Raw genomic sequence first — 16,344 nt, 5'->3', positions numbered from 1 at the left:
TCTCAAAGTACTCCAGTGATCTGAGGGGTTACAACCATTGATAACTTCCAATTGTTTGATTAAAAAAGGAGAGAGGGGATGTTTTCGAAGACTAGTTTTCAAGTTATTTTGGTTCAGCACCTAAAAAATACTGCAAGGACAATAAGCAACCATTACTGGTTTTAGAGAATGCCTCCTGGTCATCTAACTCTACAGGATCCATTGTGTGAGACTGTGAGCATGCACATTTGAAAAGATGTGGATAAAGTTCTCTTTTGTTTTTGTTCAGTCGTGTCTGATTCTTCCTGACCCCATTTGGGGTCAAAGATAACTGGAGTGGTTTGCTATTTCCTTCTCAAGCTCATTTTACAGGTGAGGAAACTGAGGCAAACAGGGTTAAGTGACTTGCCCAGGGTCACACAGCTAGTAAGCATCTGAGTTCAGATTTGAACTCAGGAAGATGAGTCTTCTTGATTCCAGGCCCAGTACTCTGTACACTGTGCCACCTAGCTGCTCACAAAGTTCTCTGTATCTACTAACAAATGCATGAACATTTAAAGAGAACACAGTTCAGTCTACACTGCTAAAATATTTTAAATGACAATAATGGCAGTGTAGGCTTATCTTTAGGTATGATATTCAGTAACTTTTCATTTAAAATTTTACTTTCTGTGACTACTTTATTATTTATAATAAACTTGAATCAGAAATATAATTTTCTTATTATTATTCTTACATTAATAAACAGATTTTCAAAACTTTTTTAAAAGTTCATTGCATATTTACGTTGTATTAAGACCAATGACCATATTTTACATATAATTATAGCTTCGTATGATATGACCATATCACAGGATTCTCCATTCACACTAATCAGGGCCAATCTCTGAGTATAAGTCAGTCCCTGGGGACTTGATTGTAGTGAGTTGTTCTTCTCCCTCTGAAGTATGGGGACTTAAGCTAGGAACCTGCCCCTTTACTTTTTAGAGAGCTCCCTGATGCATAATATCATAATTTTCATAAGCCAGCCCTATGGGAACTACTGACATGGGTAGGAGGTTCAATGCCCAGGGTCTGGTGAAGGGGAGTGGTCATCTACCACAATCTAAATTGGATTAAAAAAATTTGAGCTACTTAAAAGGGATGTCCTCATTGCTCTCTGAAGAGGTCTTTTGTGTGAAAGATTGGTCAGCATTTTCTTTTCTTTTTAAAAAATATTTTGATATCTTTTGTTTTTATATTGCCCCCCAACCCCTCCCAAAAGTGTATTCCATGTAACGAAAAAAATGTTTAAGTAAAAAAGTGGAAGATAAAAACACCAGTAAAATACATATGAAAAATCTGAAATATATAATTTTTGGCATTTGTGGATCTCTCTCTTCTTCAAAGGAGTGTCAGAGAGGTATTTTCTCATATCTGTTCTTTGGGCCAAATTTATTCTTTGTAATTTGGAGGCATTAACCTTTTAAAATGTTACTATTGGTCTTTTGTTTCTTTTTACATTACCATAATTCCCCCCCCCCCCAGTCTCCTTTTCCTCCCCTCCCAGAGAGCCTTCTCATATAAGAAGTATTTTCAAGATAAAAAAGAAAAAGAGGAAAAATTAGCATAAATCATCAATACATTGATAAATTCTGAAAATGTGTGCAATACACAACACTTGTAGACCTCCCACTTCCTCAAAGAGTGGGATGGGGATATCTTCTTGTATCTCTTCTTTCAATACATACTTCTTTATAATACTGTAACATTCAGTTGGACTTTTTTTCATTCATATGATTGTTCTATTCACATTGATGTAGAAGTTGTATATTTTTTTAGCTTGGCTTACTTCCCTTTGAATTAGATCTTTCTATGCTTCTCTGTTCATCACATTCATCATTTCTCACACCATCACATTCATGTATCACAATTAGTTTAGCTATTTCCTGATGGATGGGCATCTACTTTATTTTCAATTCTTTGCTATCAAAAACACCTGCTGTTATAAATATTTTAGTGTGTATGGGAACTTTCTTCTTGTCAATGGCCTTCTTGGAATATGTCTAGTAATGGATTCTCTGTGTCAAAACATATAGATATTTTAATCACTTTATTTGTATAATTCCAAATTGCTTTCCAAAATGGTTATATAATTCTGCCAACAACACCTACTGATGCGTCTGTCATCCCACAGCCCCTCCAACATTGACTATTCCCATCTTTTGTCTTTGACAATTTGCAAGGTGTCATGTGAAATCTCAGAGTTGTTTTAATTTATATTTCTCTTATCATTAGTTATTTGGAACATTCTTTCACATGGTTCTTAATAGTTTGAACTCTTTTGAGCACTGTTCAAGCACTAGGTTTGGAGTCAGGAAGACCTGAGTTCAAATCCAGCCTCAGAAACTTCCTACCCATGTGATTATAGGTAAGTCACTTAACCTCTTTTTGCCACTGGAGAACGAAATGGTAAACCATTCCAGTATCTTTGACAAGAAAACCCTATGGAGAGAGGTTCATAGGGTCACAAAAAGTCAGACGTAACTGAAACAATTTCTTTTGGGAACTGTTGTCATTGGGGAATGACTTTTGGTTTTACATGCATACATATTTATATATCTGCTCATCTACCTTTAGTGTCCATCTGTCACTTAACCCTCATCTGTGGCTCCAAGAAGCTGTAGCATGGGCATCCTTGTAAACCATCTCAGCAGAAGGGCTAAACCAGGTTGAGTATATCCAATGAACCTCTACCCCAAGTGTGTGAAGGCTTCCCCCAGCTGCACTGGGTGGATGAGAACAATTTGTTCCAATAGTCGTGAAGGTGGCTGAAGCAGGCACTGTGGAACACTTAGAGCTTGGTCAGACAACGGAAACTCCAAGGTCATCTACTTCATCCCAGGCCATTGCTAGTTTCCTGACTTTTGTCTTGCCACTTGACTTCTGTGTCTGTGGAAAAGAGTGAGGCTGATGACTTTGTGCAACTCTGCTTCACTTAAACCCAGTTCACACACAAATCACACCATGGTTGTGGGGACAAGCTAGATGCATTTCCAATAAGATCAGGGGTGAAACAAGGATGTCCATTTTCACCACTGTTATTCAATATGGTACTAGAAATGTTACCTTTAGCAGTAAGAGAAGAAGAAGAAATTGAAGGAATTAGAATAGGCAAAGAAGAAATTAAGTTGTCACTCTGCAGACAATATAATGATATACTTAGAAAATCCCAGAGAATCAAGTAAAAAACTACTTGAAATAATAAACAACTTTGGCAAAGTTGCAGTATACAAAATAAACCCACATAAAACATCTGCACATCTATATATCACTAACAAAGCCCAACAGTAAGTGATAGAAAGAGAAATCCTATTTAAAGTTACAGTAGACATTATAAAATATTTGGGGGTCTACCTACCAAAACAAACCCAGGGACTATATGAACACAATTACAAAACACTTTTCACACAAATAAAGTCAGATCTAAGTAATTGGAAAAACATCAGTTGCTTGTGGGTAGGCCAATCTAATGCAATAAAATTGACAATTCTACCTAAGTTAATTTACTTATTCAGTGCTCTACCAATCAAACTGCCAGATTTTTTCTAGAGCTAGAAAAAAATATCAAAATTCATTTGGAAGAACAAAAGGTCCAGAATATCAAGGGAATTAATGCAAAGAAATGCTAGAGAAGGCGGCCTAGCCCTACCAGATCTCAGATTGTGTTATAAAGCAGCAGTCATTAAAACCAATTGGTAATGGCTAAGAAACAGAGGGATAGAACAGTGGAATAGGCTAGGTACTCAAGATACAGTAGTTAATGAATATAGCAATCTACTGTTTGATAAATCGAAGGACCCCAGCTTCTGGGATAAGATCTCACTGTTTGACAAAAATTGCTGGGAAAACTGTGTGGCAGAAACTGGGCATAGACCAATGCCTGACACCGTACACAAGAATAAAGTCCAAATGGATACATGATCTAAGTATAAAGGCTGATATTATCCACAAATTAGGGGAGCAACGGATAGTTTATTTGTCAGATTTATGGAGAATTGAGAAATTTATGATCAAACAAGATATAGAGAACATTATGAAATGCAAAATGGATAATTTTGATTACATTAAATTGAAAAGTTTTTGCACAAAGTCAATGTGACCAAGATTAGGAGGAAAGCAGAAAACTGGGAAAGAATTTTTATAACTAGTGTGTGTGATAAAGGCCTCATTTCTAAAATATATAAAGAACTGAGTCAAATTTACAAGAATACAAGTCATTCCCCAGTTGATAAACGATCTAAGGATATGAACAGGCAGTTTTCAGAAGAAGAAATTAAAGCTATCTATAGTCATATGAAAAAATGCTCTAAATCACTATTGATTAGAGAGATGCAAATCAAAACAACTCTCAGGTACCACATCACACCTATCAGACTGGGTATCATGACAAAACAGGAAGATGATAAATGTTGGAAAAGATGTTGGAGAGTTGGAACACTAATTCATTGTTGGTGGAGCTGTGAGTTGATTCCAACCATTGTGGAGAGCAATTTGGAGTTATGCTTAAAGGACTATAAAAATGTGCATACCCTTTGACCCAGTAATAATTGCTTCTAGGACTGTATCCCCAAGAGATCATAAAAATGGGAAAGGTCCCACGTGTACAAAAATATTTATAGCAGCACTCTTTGTGGTGGCCAAAAACTGGAAATCAAGGGAATGCCCATCAATTGAGGAATGGCTGAATAAACTGTGGTATATGAATGTAATGGAATACTATTGTGCTATAAGAAATGATGAACAGGAAGACTTCAGAGAGTCCTGGAAAGACTTATGTGAACTGATACTGAGTGAAAGGAGCAGAACCAGGAGAACTTTGTACACAGCAACAACCAGCATATGAGGAATTTTTCTGGTAGACTTAGTACTTCATTGCAATGCAAGGACTTAAAAAATTCCCAATGGACTCTTGAGGCAAAATACCTTCCACATCCAGAGAAAGAACTATGGAACTGGATCCCAGAATGAAGCAGACCATTTTCTTTTGTATTAGGTTTTGTTTTGTTTTATGATTTCTCCCATTCATTTTAATTCTTCTATGCAACATGACTAAGGTGAAAATGCATTTAGTAGGAATGTATGTGTAGAACCTATATAAAATTGTATGCCATCCCTGGGAGGCAGTGGGGAGGGAAGGGGAAGAAAAAAAATTTAAGATATATGGAAGTGATTGTAGAACACTGAAAACAAATAAAATAATTTAATTAAAAAAAAAAGAAATGACAAACAGGTGGACTTCAGAAAAACCTAGAAAGACTTACATGAACTGATGCCGAGTGAAATGAGCAGAACCAGGAGAACATTGTACACAGTAACAGCCACAGTGTGCTAGGACTGTTTCTGATAGACTTCACAGCAATGTAAGGACCTAAAACATTCCCAAAGGACTCGAGGCAAAATGCCATCCACATCTGGAGAAATAACCATGAAATTGGAATGCAGAATGAAGCAGACTATATTCTCTTGAGTTATGTTTTGGTTTGGTTTGGTTTTTCTCATGGTTTCTCCCATTCATTTTAATTCTTCTACTCACATGACTAATGTGAAAAATGTGTTTAATAAAAATGTACGTGTATAACCCATATAAGATTGCATCATGTCTCAGGGAGGGAAGGAGGACAGAGAGGGGAGGGGGAGAAAATCTAAGACTTATGGAAGTGATTGTTGAAAACTGAAAACAAATAAATTAATTTTAAAAAATCATGGCATCATCCAGCACTGTATCCACTGTACTTCTTAATTTCCCTCTTCTTATCTTAAGGGCATTAATTTTGTTTGTGCAGAAACTTTTCTTCTTCACATAAAGCTATCTGTTTCATCTTCTGTGATTGGTTCAAACTGGGTTAAGAATACAGCTCCTGCCCATAGTTGTGATAGTTCTACTTCTCTTGTAGGTTTTTTTTTCTCATGGTATGATCTTTAATGCAACATTCACTTTCAATTGTTTTGTGGTGGCTCTTTCCACTCTCATCGTGTATATTATTTTCTTAGTTTGGCTTACTTCGCTCTTCATCCCTTCTCACTTCTCTGTATCCGTCACATCCATCATTTCTTACAGCACAGTGACATCCTATTACAGTCACATACTACAGTTGGCTTAGCTATTCTCTAGACAACAGCAGCCTACTCTATCTCCAATTGGCAACAAAAAGTGCTGCTGTAAATATTTTGTTGTATACTGAGCCCTTTTGGTCCTCACAAGAACCCTGGAAGGTGGGTGCTATTACTTCCATTCTAAAGGCAGACAGATGTTAAGTGACTTATCCGGGGGTTACCTAGTAAGTGTCTAAGGCTGGCTCTGAACTCAGGTGTCCCTACCTGCAGGTATAGAGTTCTATCTACTGAGCCACCTAGCTTTTGGGGCCGTATTTTCTATGTGATTACATGAAAAAACTAATTCTGGTCTCTAGGTCAATTGCTCTAGGGCTGGTCCCTAGAGAGGGGGCAATTAGCACTATCTGTTGGAGGAGATTCAGCAAAACAATCTAAGGATCAATCAACAAGCATTGGTTGTGGTTCAGTTGCGTCTGGCTCTTCTTAACCCCATTCTAGGCAAAGATACTGATTTGCCATTTCCTTTTCCAGCGCATTTTACAGATGAGGAAACTGAGGCAAACTGTGTTAAATGACTTGCCCAGGGTCATACAGTTAACATTTGTCTGAGGTCTCATTTGAACTCGGGTCTACCTGAGGACTCCTGGCTAGGCGCTCTATCCCCTGCCCCACCTAGCTGCCCAAGAAAATGATGTAGAAAGTTACTGATGCAAATTAAACTTAAAAATATGTCGTGCTTTTCAAAGAGTTGGCTGTTCAACTTTTATCATCACACCCCTGCAAATTGCTGGTGCCTCCTAGCTAGCCATTCTCTAAAATTTATTTTCTATGTATCGTTTGTTTTAGAATTCTTATTCTAAGTGGAAGAAACAGCTGTTTCTATGTTATCTCCCCCATTAAGAAAGTGAGCTTCCTGAGGGCAGTGCCTGGCATATCATGGTTATTTAATAAATGCTTATTGGTTTGATTTGTGGATGGAGTCTTCGTCTATCTCTTTCCAGGTTTCTCTTCCAGAAAAACTACATTTCCCATAACCCCCCGTGCGGGGAAATGGGCAAATTGCCGCTGCGCTTTGCGCTTGCGCAGTGACCGACTCTCCTCCCCCTCGGCTTTATAGTCACTTCCTTCGCTAGCCTCTCCCTTTCCTGTCGGTGCAAGATGGCGGTGCAGATCTCCAAGAAGAGGAAGGTGAGTTCCTACGATCTTGTGGCAGGCAGGGGAGGGATTGCGGGGCCGCATGGATGCCCAGGAAGGAACGGCCGCCTGGCCTCTGGCCCTGGGCTTGCTTGGGAGTCTCCAGGAGTCTCGGGGGAGGAGGATGGCGGCGGATGGAAGCTCCCGCCGCTGCTGATTCCACGTTCCTTTTTAGGCTCGGGTCGTGGGGCCGGACGAACCCACGATGGCAAAGGCCCGGATTGAAGGAGGGGGGCGCCGCAGGGCCGACTGTACCAACGAGCAGCTGGGGCAGGGGAGACGGAGGGCAGAGGGCCCGGTCGGCGGCCTGGGCCGAGTCGTGCCGGGCGGTAGCAGCCCGGGCCCGGCAGCCCACCTCAGGCCTTGCTCATCTCAGAGGCTGGGGCTTCCGGGCGCTCACCCTATTCCGGGCCTCAGTTTCCTCCGTAAAAATGATTAATGGAGGCCCCTTAAGAGGGGGAGAGCCCGGAAGCGGGGAGCGCCGGGGTATTTAGATAATCTTTGCCCGAGGGGAGAGAGTGAGGAGCATCAATCTGTCTAGCCCCCGCGACGTGCCAGCCTCGCCAGCCTCAGCTTGTTGCTCGGCCTTGATTGATTTCCCACCCTTTTTTGATTAAGCCCCTTCCTACGCCTTCAGGAAGGAGTTGACGGTTTACGTACCTGAAGACGAGTCAACAGGCATTGATTAAGCGCTTACTGTATATCGGGCACTGAGCCCCTTGAAGATAAAAGGGATGCGTTTTGCTTTGTCAGGTAGAGAGTGGACCTCTTAATCTCATTCATTTTGCAAGTGGTAAAAGTGCCCAACGCTTCCCCGTAAGACAGGGATTACTGTGTGGTCACTGAAGGTTATTACAATACGTAATATGCAATATCTGTGATATCATGTGTTCTAGTTACATAATTATAATAGCTAGCATTTGTATGATATTTTCAAGTTTGCAGAGATTTCATTTTACCTACCCAAGATCCCTGGAAATAAGTGCTGTTATTATTCCCATTTTACATATGAAAAAACTGAGGCTTCAGGTTTTTCTCAGGTAGTGTCTGAGACTAGATAGAAATGCAGGTTTTCTTGACTTCGGTCCAGCATTCAATCCAGTTATTTAGATGCAACTTCAGAGCAGAACTTTAGTGTGTAAGATTAAATTAAACAGTAGCTTCCATGTACGGCAACGACTTACATCCTTCACTGTAAAAAGTGCTTCAAGTAAGTGAGATAAGGTAGATAGTATAGACACTGTTCCCTTTTACAGATGAAACAGCTACAGAAAAGGTAAAATTAAGTTATCCAGAGTCATACCTACTAAATGGCAGGGTGGGAGACTCCAGGTGTTTAGATTCTGAAGCCCTGCCTTTTTTTTTTTTTTTAAATTCTCAGTTCTGTTGATGCTTAATTGGATTAAAAGAAGGTAGGCTGGTGGATGTTGGGGAGATTAACTATTGCTCTGGTTCTTGGTAGGGTGGGGAGAGAGATGTAGCATGAATGACAGTTATTTTCCTGGGACAATGAAGATCACTGAGTATCCAGAACAATGAGAGCGCTTAGCCTGTAGCTTAGTACTTGCTTAATAACCAAGACTTGTTCATGGCATTTACTGTTCACTATCTCAAAAGAGCAACTAGGTGAGCATAGAATTCCAGGCCTGAAGTCAGGAAAACTCATCTTGAGTTAAAATGTGACCTCAGATACTTACTGCCTGTGTGACCCTGGGCAAGTCACTTAACCCTGTTTGCCTCAGTTTCCTCATCTGTAAAATGAGCTGGAGAAGGAAATGACAAACCACTCCAGTGTCTTTGCCAAGAAAACCCCAAATGAAGTCACAAAGAGTTGGACACACTGAACAACCTCAGTGAAATCAACCCAGGATTCTCTCCCAATAATAGCATTTTGAAAGATTCTTAACTGTTGATAAGTGCCTAACCTGACTGAAAGAAGTTTCAGTTTAATGAGTATGATTTGTAGAAGGGAGAGAAATAGTTTAGTGGTAGAACACATATCAAATTTAATGATAAATTTATTGGAAAAAGTTAAGAGCAGATTGGGATGTACGTAACTTGTCAAATCATAACTGAATTGCAACCATAGTGAGCTACAAATACAAAAACTTGGGGGAAATATATATTTTTTATTTAAACATCCTTATTCCTAAAATTCATGACAAACATACGCTTAAAAAAGAGAGAATTTTAACTTAAATTTTTGTTGTTATCATAACTGATTCTTTGTAACCAGCATCATATAGGAGAGGTAGTAGTAAGCTCTGTTAAGTTAGAGGAGACTAGTTACTTTTGGCTCTCCGTATAGCAGTTTTGATCATGAGACTTTGCATAACCATTCCTCAGTGGCTAGTCTAGCCTTTGAGTGGTTAATAGCTTTGAGATCCTGTGTAATGTAGTGGAACTGGATCAGTGGTGTGTTACATTAGCCAGTTAGGCAGACAGCAGACTTTGCATTCTTTGGGTTTTCAGCTCTGACCAGAGTGGGGCTGATAACAGCACCTACCTGAGAGGTTTGTTATGAAGATCAGATATTTGTTGAACATTTTGTAAATGTTAAAAGCACCACAAATGCAACTGTTAAAAAAAAAAACCCTTCAATGAAGATTCGATGACGAGTCTGACAGGAGGTGGACTCTTTGTTCAGGTGTTCTACTCTGCTGCGTTCTGCAGACCAGAATTCAGACTCCTGGCTCAAAGTAACTTCCTAAAGAAGACGTAGAGGCATTTGTCTGAGAAGGGTTGGTACACTTAAATTAGAGGAGAAAACTAACAGGGTTTTAAACCAATACAGGCTCTTCCTTTTATGTTTAGTTTGTTGCTGATGGCATCTTTAAAGCCGAGTTGAATGAGTTTCTCACCAGGGAGCTGGCTGAGGATGGCTATTCTGGAGTGGAAGTTCGAGTTACCCCAACTAGGACAGAAATCATCATCTTGGCCACCAGGTAATAAACCTTTGGACCTTCAGTGGAGAAAGGTGTACATCTGCCAGTTGTGTTATTGAACAGGGTACCAGACAGTTTGGCTTTAAAAATAAGACTTTATTTACAAGGCTATCATTATAGTTTATCTATTTAAATGGACTTCCTAGCAGATATTATAACTTAAGGTTATAGTGTGCTATAGGCCATATAAGCTAGTTTTAGTATTTATTGTGATAGGGTGGATTTGATTTCAACTAGGATTTTTGTAAGCAATAAGCCTTGGGTTCTCGTGACCTGGTTTGGACATTCACTGGCCGTTTGATTGGGTAGGTGCCGCAAGGTATAGTGATTAGGAATTAATGCTCCCATCTCTGCTATCTATCGTAGTGTAGTGAATGCATACATACATACGTACACACAAACACATAGACCTTCAATGAGGATTCTGTGGAGTAAATTTCCCTGCATATGTAGGAAAGCATGAGGGCTTCAGGTGAAGGTGCTCTGGGCCAACGATGTACAGGGTATCCTCGAAAGTCTTAGTTTAGCTTTTAGCTATTAAAACTGTAACCATTAAAAGATTTGAGATCCTGTGTTCAGTCTTTATTCTCAACATCACAGTGATGTCTTGTGTGTGGATTGAAGTGAGGCAAAGTTACACAAAGTCAGCTTCACTCCAGAAGTCTTAGTTTAGCTTTAAGATATTAAAGCTTAAAACACTCAAGATACCCTTTGTAATAGGAAGTTAAAGGAACTTCAGAAATCCTGAATTATGAATTCTTTCTATGATGCTTATGGATTAATTCCTTCTATGATGTTCCTGAATAGGTCATCTAGTCTCTGAACAATGCCAGTAATTGAAAATTATACCTGAAGACTAGCCAGGCTAATGGTTCAGTTTTGTTTCTCATCTTCCCTTTTGCTTTTCACAAAAGTGCTCTTGAGCCAAATAAAATGTAAGCTTTTCTTGGGCATTTGAGAGCTACCAATCTGACTGCTCCTTCCAGTTATTCCCATTTGCTTCCACTTTCAGGACTCAGAATGTTCTTGGGGAGAAGGGTCGCCGGATTCGGGAACTGACTGCTGTAGTTCAGAAGAGGTTTGGCTTCCCGGAAGGCAGTGTAGAGGTAAGTGTGACTTTTGGCTGAAGTTTTAATCCTCATTGATACATTCTCATCATCTGGAGAACTTCTGTAGGAAAAGCAAGTAAGGGAAGTGCCGCTACTATTCTAGAGAAGAGTTTTAGGACATGGAACTGTCTTCAAGTATCTGAAAGGAAAAGATAAATTGCTTCTTTGTGGCATCTGTTGTCCAAATTGAGACTGAGGTCTGGAAGTTACCTTGAAGGTGTTGGCCTGGTGAAGCTCAGTGTAGTGAGATTCCTTACAAAGCTGTTAGATGTTTCCTGGGGAGCAGGGAGTTTTAGTTCCTTGTTCCTAGAGGGCATATGGAACTTGGAACTTTCTGGTTAGTTTTGTTTTGTTTGTTTTTGGTCTTTGGAGGCCAAGCGGAACAGTAGCCCTAGGTAGATATTTTTTTAAAGCTTATGACCATTTCTAATTAAATTTTTTAACATATTATCATGGCATATAATAATATAGACATCACAAAGGAGAACAGAAGAATCTTGTCATGTGCTAATCTTCAACAAGATTTGCATTTGGGATCGTTATTTTGTTCTTTTAAAGCTGTATGCCGAGAAGGTGGCCACCAGAGGTCTCTGTGCTATTGCCCAGGCCGAGTCCCTGCGCTACAAACTCCTGGGAGGTCTTGCTGTGCGTAGGTAAGTTACTCAGTCCATTAGTACTTAATTTATACATCCTGCCTCATAGGGCTATTGTGAGCAAAATTCATAAGCTAAAGAGCTATTATTTGAGGACCTTTATTTTCATCAGTTGCTGTTATCTCCAACATTATATAGCTTTGCTGTTATCTCATTATGTAGCTGTACTCCCGTGTGCCTTAGTAACAGTTTGTAAATTTCCATGACTAGTATTCAAGGCACTCCTTGGAGATGGAGTGGGAGTTGAGACTTATGGTCTTTAGGACCTCATGCCTAGGATAGCTTCTGGTTTGATGCAGTGCCAAGTTGGAGGTTAGCTTCTGTTTCATTATACTAGAGTGCTAGTCTGGGGCCTTTAATCAAAAGGGTGTTCTACCCATAATTTGATCTGGATGGCATTGATTGTCTGGAGGCTGCTTGGCATAGTGGGTACCCAGAAGACCTGGGTCTACTCTTTACCAGCTCTATATTCTTAGGCAAGTTGCTTTTCTGTACCTCAGGTTTTTCATCTGTAAGTTGTGCTAATAGGGGGCCAGAAGACTTTAGAATTCTTTGAGCATTAGTAGTATAGTCTAGGAGTTATTTCTTGGGATTTGCTTGCATGTCTTGAGCATTTTATCTTAACAGGGAGTCGTAGCTGGGCTGAGACTTGCTGTATTTCTTTCCCTTCCCTAATGTTGATTGGGTCTTATAACTACTCAAACAAATAGGTTTTGTGGAGTTGAATCAAGTTTGAGGTTCTCTAACATCTCTCCTAGTCCTCCCTGCTCCCCACAAATAATTAATGTGTTGATAGGTGACAGTCTTTTTTTCTTCTTTTTCCTCTGCCCCTGAAGGGCCTGCTATGGTGTCCTCCGCTTCATTATGGAGAGTGGAGCAAAAGGATGTGAGGTGGTGGTGTCTGGTAAGCTCAGAGGCCAGAGGGCCAAGTCCATGAAGTTTGTGGATGGTCTGATGATCCACAGTGGAGACCCTGTCAACTACTATGTCGACACAGCTGTGCGCCACGTCCTCCTCAGACAGGGTGAGCCGCTGCAAAAACTTTGGTGCAGCTTAGTGTTGCCACAGGTAGCTTATGCCCTGCGGAAGTGAATTCAGAAAGGGAAATGACTGGGTTGGGAGCCTGAATCAGCACCCCACCCCCAGGACTCTGAAGTACCCAGAAGTTCTGCTGGCATCCCCTTCAGTGATGACAAAGATGACGAGTCAGAAAGGACACATCCTGCTCTGAGTCCCCTGGCATTGGCATGTTTTGTGTCACTGTATGTGGGGGCCTTAGCAAAGTGTCTTTGTCTTTGGTTGATCTAGAGGCATTTGTCTGAGAAGGGGCCTAAGAGTTTTTCTCTACTAGAAAGTTACTAGATTCTGTCAGATCTTTCTCTCAAGTTACACAAATGAAGCCACTTCATATTTAACCTTGGTACCATTCAGGTGTATTGGGAATTAAAGTCAAAATCATGTTGCCCTGGGACCCAAGTGGCAAGATTGGCCCTAAGAAGCCCCTGCCTGACCATGTGAGCATCGTAGAGCCCAAAGATGAGATTCTTCCTACCACCCCCATCTCAGAGCAGAAGAGTGGGAAGGCAGAGCAACCAGCTATGCCCCAGCCAGTGCCCACTGCATAAAAGGTCAGTCCATAGAACTGCATTGGGGTGGAAGCAGTTAGCTAGCAATTGTTTTTGTGTTTAAAAAGAAAAATAGTAAGAGTGTGTTTACGTATTTAATGCCTATCAGTCCTCAGGCTTGTTCTGCCTTGGACATTTTCCTATGGAATGTGTCTTGGTTGCTAGGGACCCAAGAGGTCATTTTGTCTTTCATACCCACTGAAAAGCATCACAACTTTTCAGAATGGATTTATGTCTGTTGCTTTGTGATCAACAGCATAGCCCTAGGAAGGAGGCAGGGTAGGGACTTAGTCTAATTTAGGGTCTGGGAAATTGAAGTGTCTCAGCTCTTAATAGTGAGACTTCTCAGAAATGTAGCTTGTAGCTTTGTTGGATGGTAAAAAGTGTTGAAGGATTGAAAAGGGACCACAGAACTTGAAATGGTAGGGTCAGGAGAGAGGCCTGGGGGTGACCCAATTTATAGAGGGAATGGGCTTACAGAGGAAGTGACTTGCTCAACATCATGCTCCCACTGCCTTTCCCACTTTGCTGCACTGCCTCTACTTGCATGTCTAGTGATACACTCTAACTGCCAACAGAGTGAGATGCTACCATTTGGGCATTTCCAATTGTTTTGGAAGCTCTGAAATGGAGCCCAGGTCTCATCTCTTATATTCAGGTCAGAGTGAACTATCACTGTGTTTAGTTTTCCACCTTTCCTTCAGATTTTGCTCAAGCTGTTGTGGACTCTTTCCTATCCCCATCAGTGGAACTCTTTTAACACCTTTTAATCTTTGAATGAAGCCAATAAACCTGTCCTCTTTTCTTATCCTATTCTGTCTGTGTCAATAGATATTTGTATGCATGTCTCTCTTAACCATACCGTATTGAAACTTTTGCTGTCTCCTTTTACTTGTCTGTCTTATATATAGAAATACTTAATAAATGTTAAATTGAAAACACTCTGCTTTTATTTGGAGCTATACAGAATGTGTCTATTCTTCCTCTTTCTAGCCCTTCAGATATTTGAGGGAGGCAGCTTGGTTTTTGGAAAGACCTCTGGGCCAGAACACCTGGTTTCAAACCCCAGTTCTACTGACTTTCTGTGTGGCTTTGAGTGAATCACCCTTTCTGGGGAGTTGGGACTAGCTTTATCTAGGTTCCCTCTGGCTTTCAAGCCATTTTGTTCCTTGTTTCCCCAGAGGAGCTTATGTGTTCAATAGTACCTCAGTAGACTTGGTCCAGTTTTAAAGGGTCAGGTCCACCAATCCACCCCTGCCAGAAGATAAGATTGGCGTGATGGTCTAGCCCAAATTTTCTTTGTAAATTGTCTGTCACTTAGAATTTTTTAGTTTCTTGTTTTCTTCTCCTAGGACAGAGAAAATACTGATCTAGGAGTTTCTAATTCAGGCTGTGTGTTGGTTCTTTACACGTTTGAGCAATTCTTTTTCCCCTCTGCCTCAGTTTCCTCATCTATTAAAAAAAAAGTCCCTCCCTGCCTCCAATCAGAGGCTGGTAAAGTGAAGGGCTAAGTAGATAACTTGACTAGATGTTAATCAGGTTTAAGAAATGGCCACTGGGATGTTGGTAAAGAGGACTAAATTGCTTTGAATATCTTGGAGAGATGGTATGAATCAGCTAGTTCAACATGGGGGGTGGGGCAGAGTGAGGTAGCCTGTAAGTACCAAACCTTAAGTTTGCCTTCTTCATGTAGCTTGCAGTCTAGTGGGGTGGGGGGCATTAAGAGAAACACTGGAATACTTGACCGGAAAAAAATAGTGCCATGTGTGGTACAAGATGGTAGGTTTTTATATGAAGGGGGATCTTGAAAGCCTTCATATATGATGAGTTTGCCTTTAAAGGATGGATGACTGGGAATTCAGGCAAAAGTGGGAGGTGGGGAGAGACATTGCAGACATGAAGAATTATAACCAAGGCAAGAACAGCACAGGTCTGGTTCTGGGCAGAGAGGAGTAAACTTGAGTTACAAGCAAAAGAATTTGTACTTGATCTGGTAGGCAATAGGAAACCTCTGAAGCTTGGGCAGATTAGTGATGTGATTAGATTTATGCATAAATTATTCTGGTGGTGGGAAGACTAGTCCAGTGGGATTCTGATGAGGGCCTGATGTAGTGATAATGGTGGAAATGGAGGGGACAGATGTGAGAGATGTGGTGATCAAACTGGTAGCAGGTTTTTCCTTCTCCCTCACCTCTCATATCCAAATATAACAGCAACTTCTAGGCTTTAGGGTTGCTGCTTTGATCTAACTTTTGTCTTGTTTTGGTTTCAAGGACTCTGTGACACCTGGAATGGTGTGCCCGAAGCTCTTCTGTAAAGATCTTTAATAAAATCCTTTGTAAAACAAACACTTGTTATTGCATTTTTTTTTAAAGGTGAGCAGATTACTAGTAAGAAATTAACAAATTCATCCATAACACCTTGTCCCAGATTTTCAACTTCCTGGACATTTTTTATCTTCTCATGTAGGATGCCCTATAAGTATTCACTTAATGAACAAATGCAATTTCTAATATAAGTACATAAGAATTTAAGGTGTTATGAAATTATCAGGTACTGTACTAGGTACTGGGGGATACCAAGACAAAAAAATATATTGTGGGGTTGGCTGGGGAAAAAAGACTTGATAGCTTGGACAAAGTCACTTCACCAAGTATTGTTTTTAGGAAAAAATAATACTCAATTTCCTCCCTGTAATCATATTTGGAATTAAAGTACTTTGTAAAATTTTAGATCTAATGAT

The 16,344-nt window shown here is 40.3% G+C and overlaps 1 protein-coding gene and 2 non-coding genes across 3 annotated transcripts; all 3 read left to right on the top strand.

Annotated features, from left to right (window-relative positions):
* Window positions 1–7,076: 7,076 nt before the first annotated feature.
* Window positions 7,077–15,949, top strand: RPS3 (ribosomal protein S3). Its single transcript, XM_072610827.1, has 7 exons — window positions 7,077–7,263; window positions 10,084–10,214; window positions 11,227–11,320; window positions 11,882–11,976; window positions 12,813–13,000; window positions 13,408–13,604; window positions 15,875–15,949. The coding sequence occupies exons 1-6, from the start codon at window positions 7,234–7,236 to the stop codon at window positions 13,599–13,601; spliced, it is 732 nt and encodes a 243-aa protein (XP_072466928.1). The 5' UTR covers window positions 7,077–7,233; the 3' UTR covers window positions 13,602–13,604; window positions 15,875–15,949.
* Window positions 9,865–10,010, top strand: LOC140509371 (small nucleolar RNA SNORD15). Its single transcript, XR_011968696.1, has one exon. It is a non-coding gene; the product is annotated as a small nucleolar RNA SNORD15 (small nucleolar RNA).
* Window positions 13,158–13,303, top strand: LOC140509370 (small nucleolar RNA SNORD15). Its single transcript, XR_011968695.1, has one exon. It is a non-coding gene; the product is annotated as a small nucleolar RNA SNORD15 (small nucleolar RNA).
* Window positions 15,950–16,344: the final 395 nt, after the last annotated feature.

This window comes from Notamacropus eugenii, chromosome 5 (genome assembly GCF_028372415.1).
Source record: "Notamacropus eugenii isolate mMacEug1 chromosome 5, mMacEug1.pri_v2, whole genome shotgun sequence".
Taxonomy (NCBI): domain Eukaryota; kingdom Metazoa; phylum Chordata; class Mammalia; order Diprotodontia; family Macropodidae; genus Notamacropus; species Notamacropus eugenii.
The sequence above is the reverse complement of the archived record's forward strand: the minus strand, read 5'-3'. Positions and strand labels throughout refer to the sequence as shown.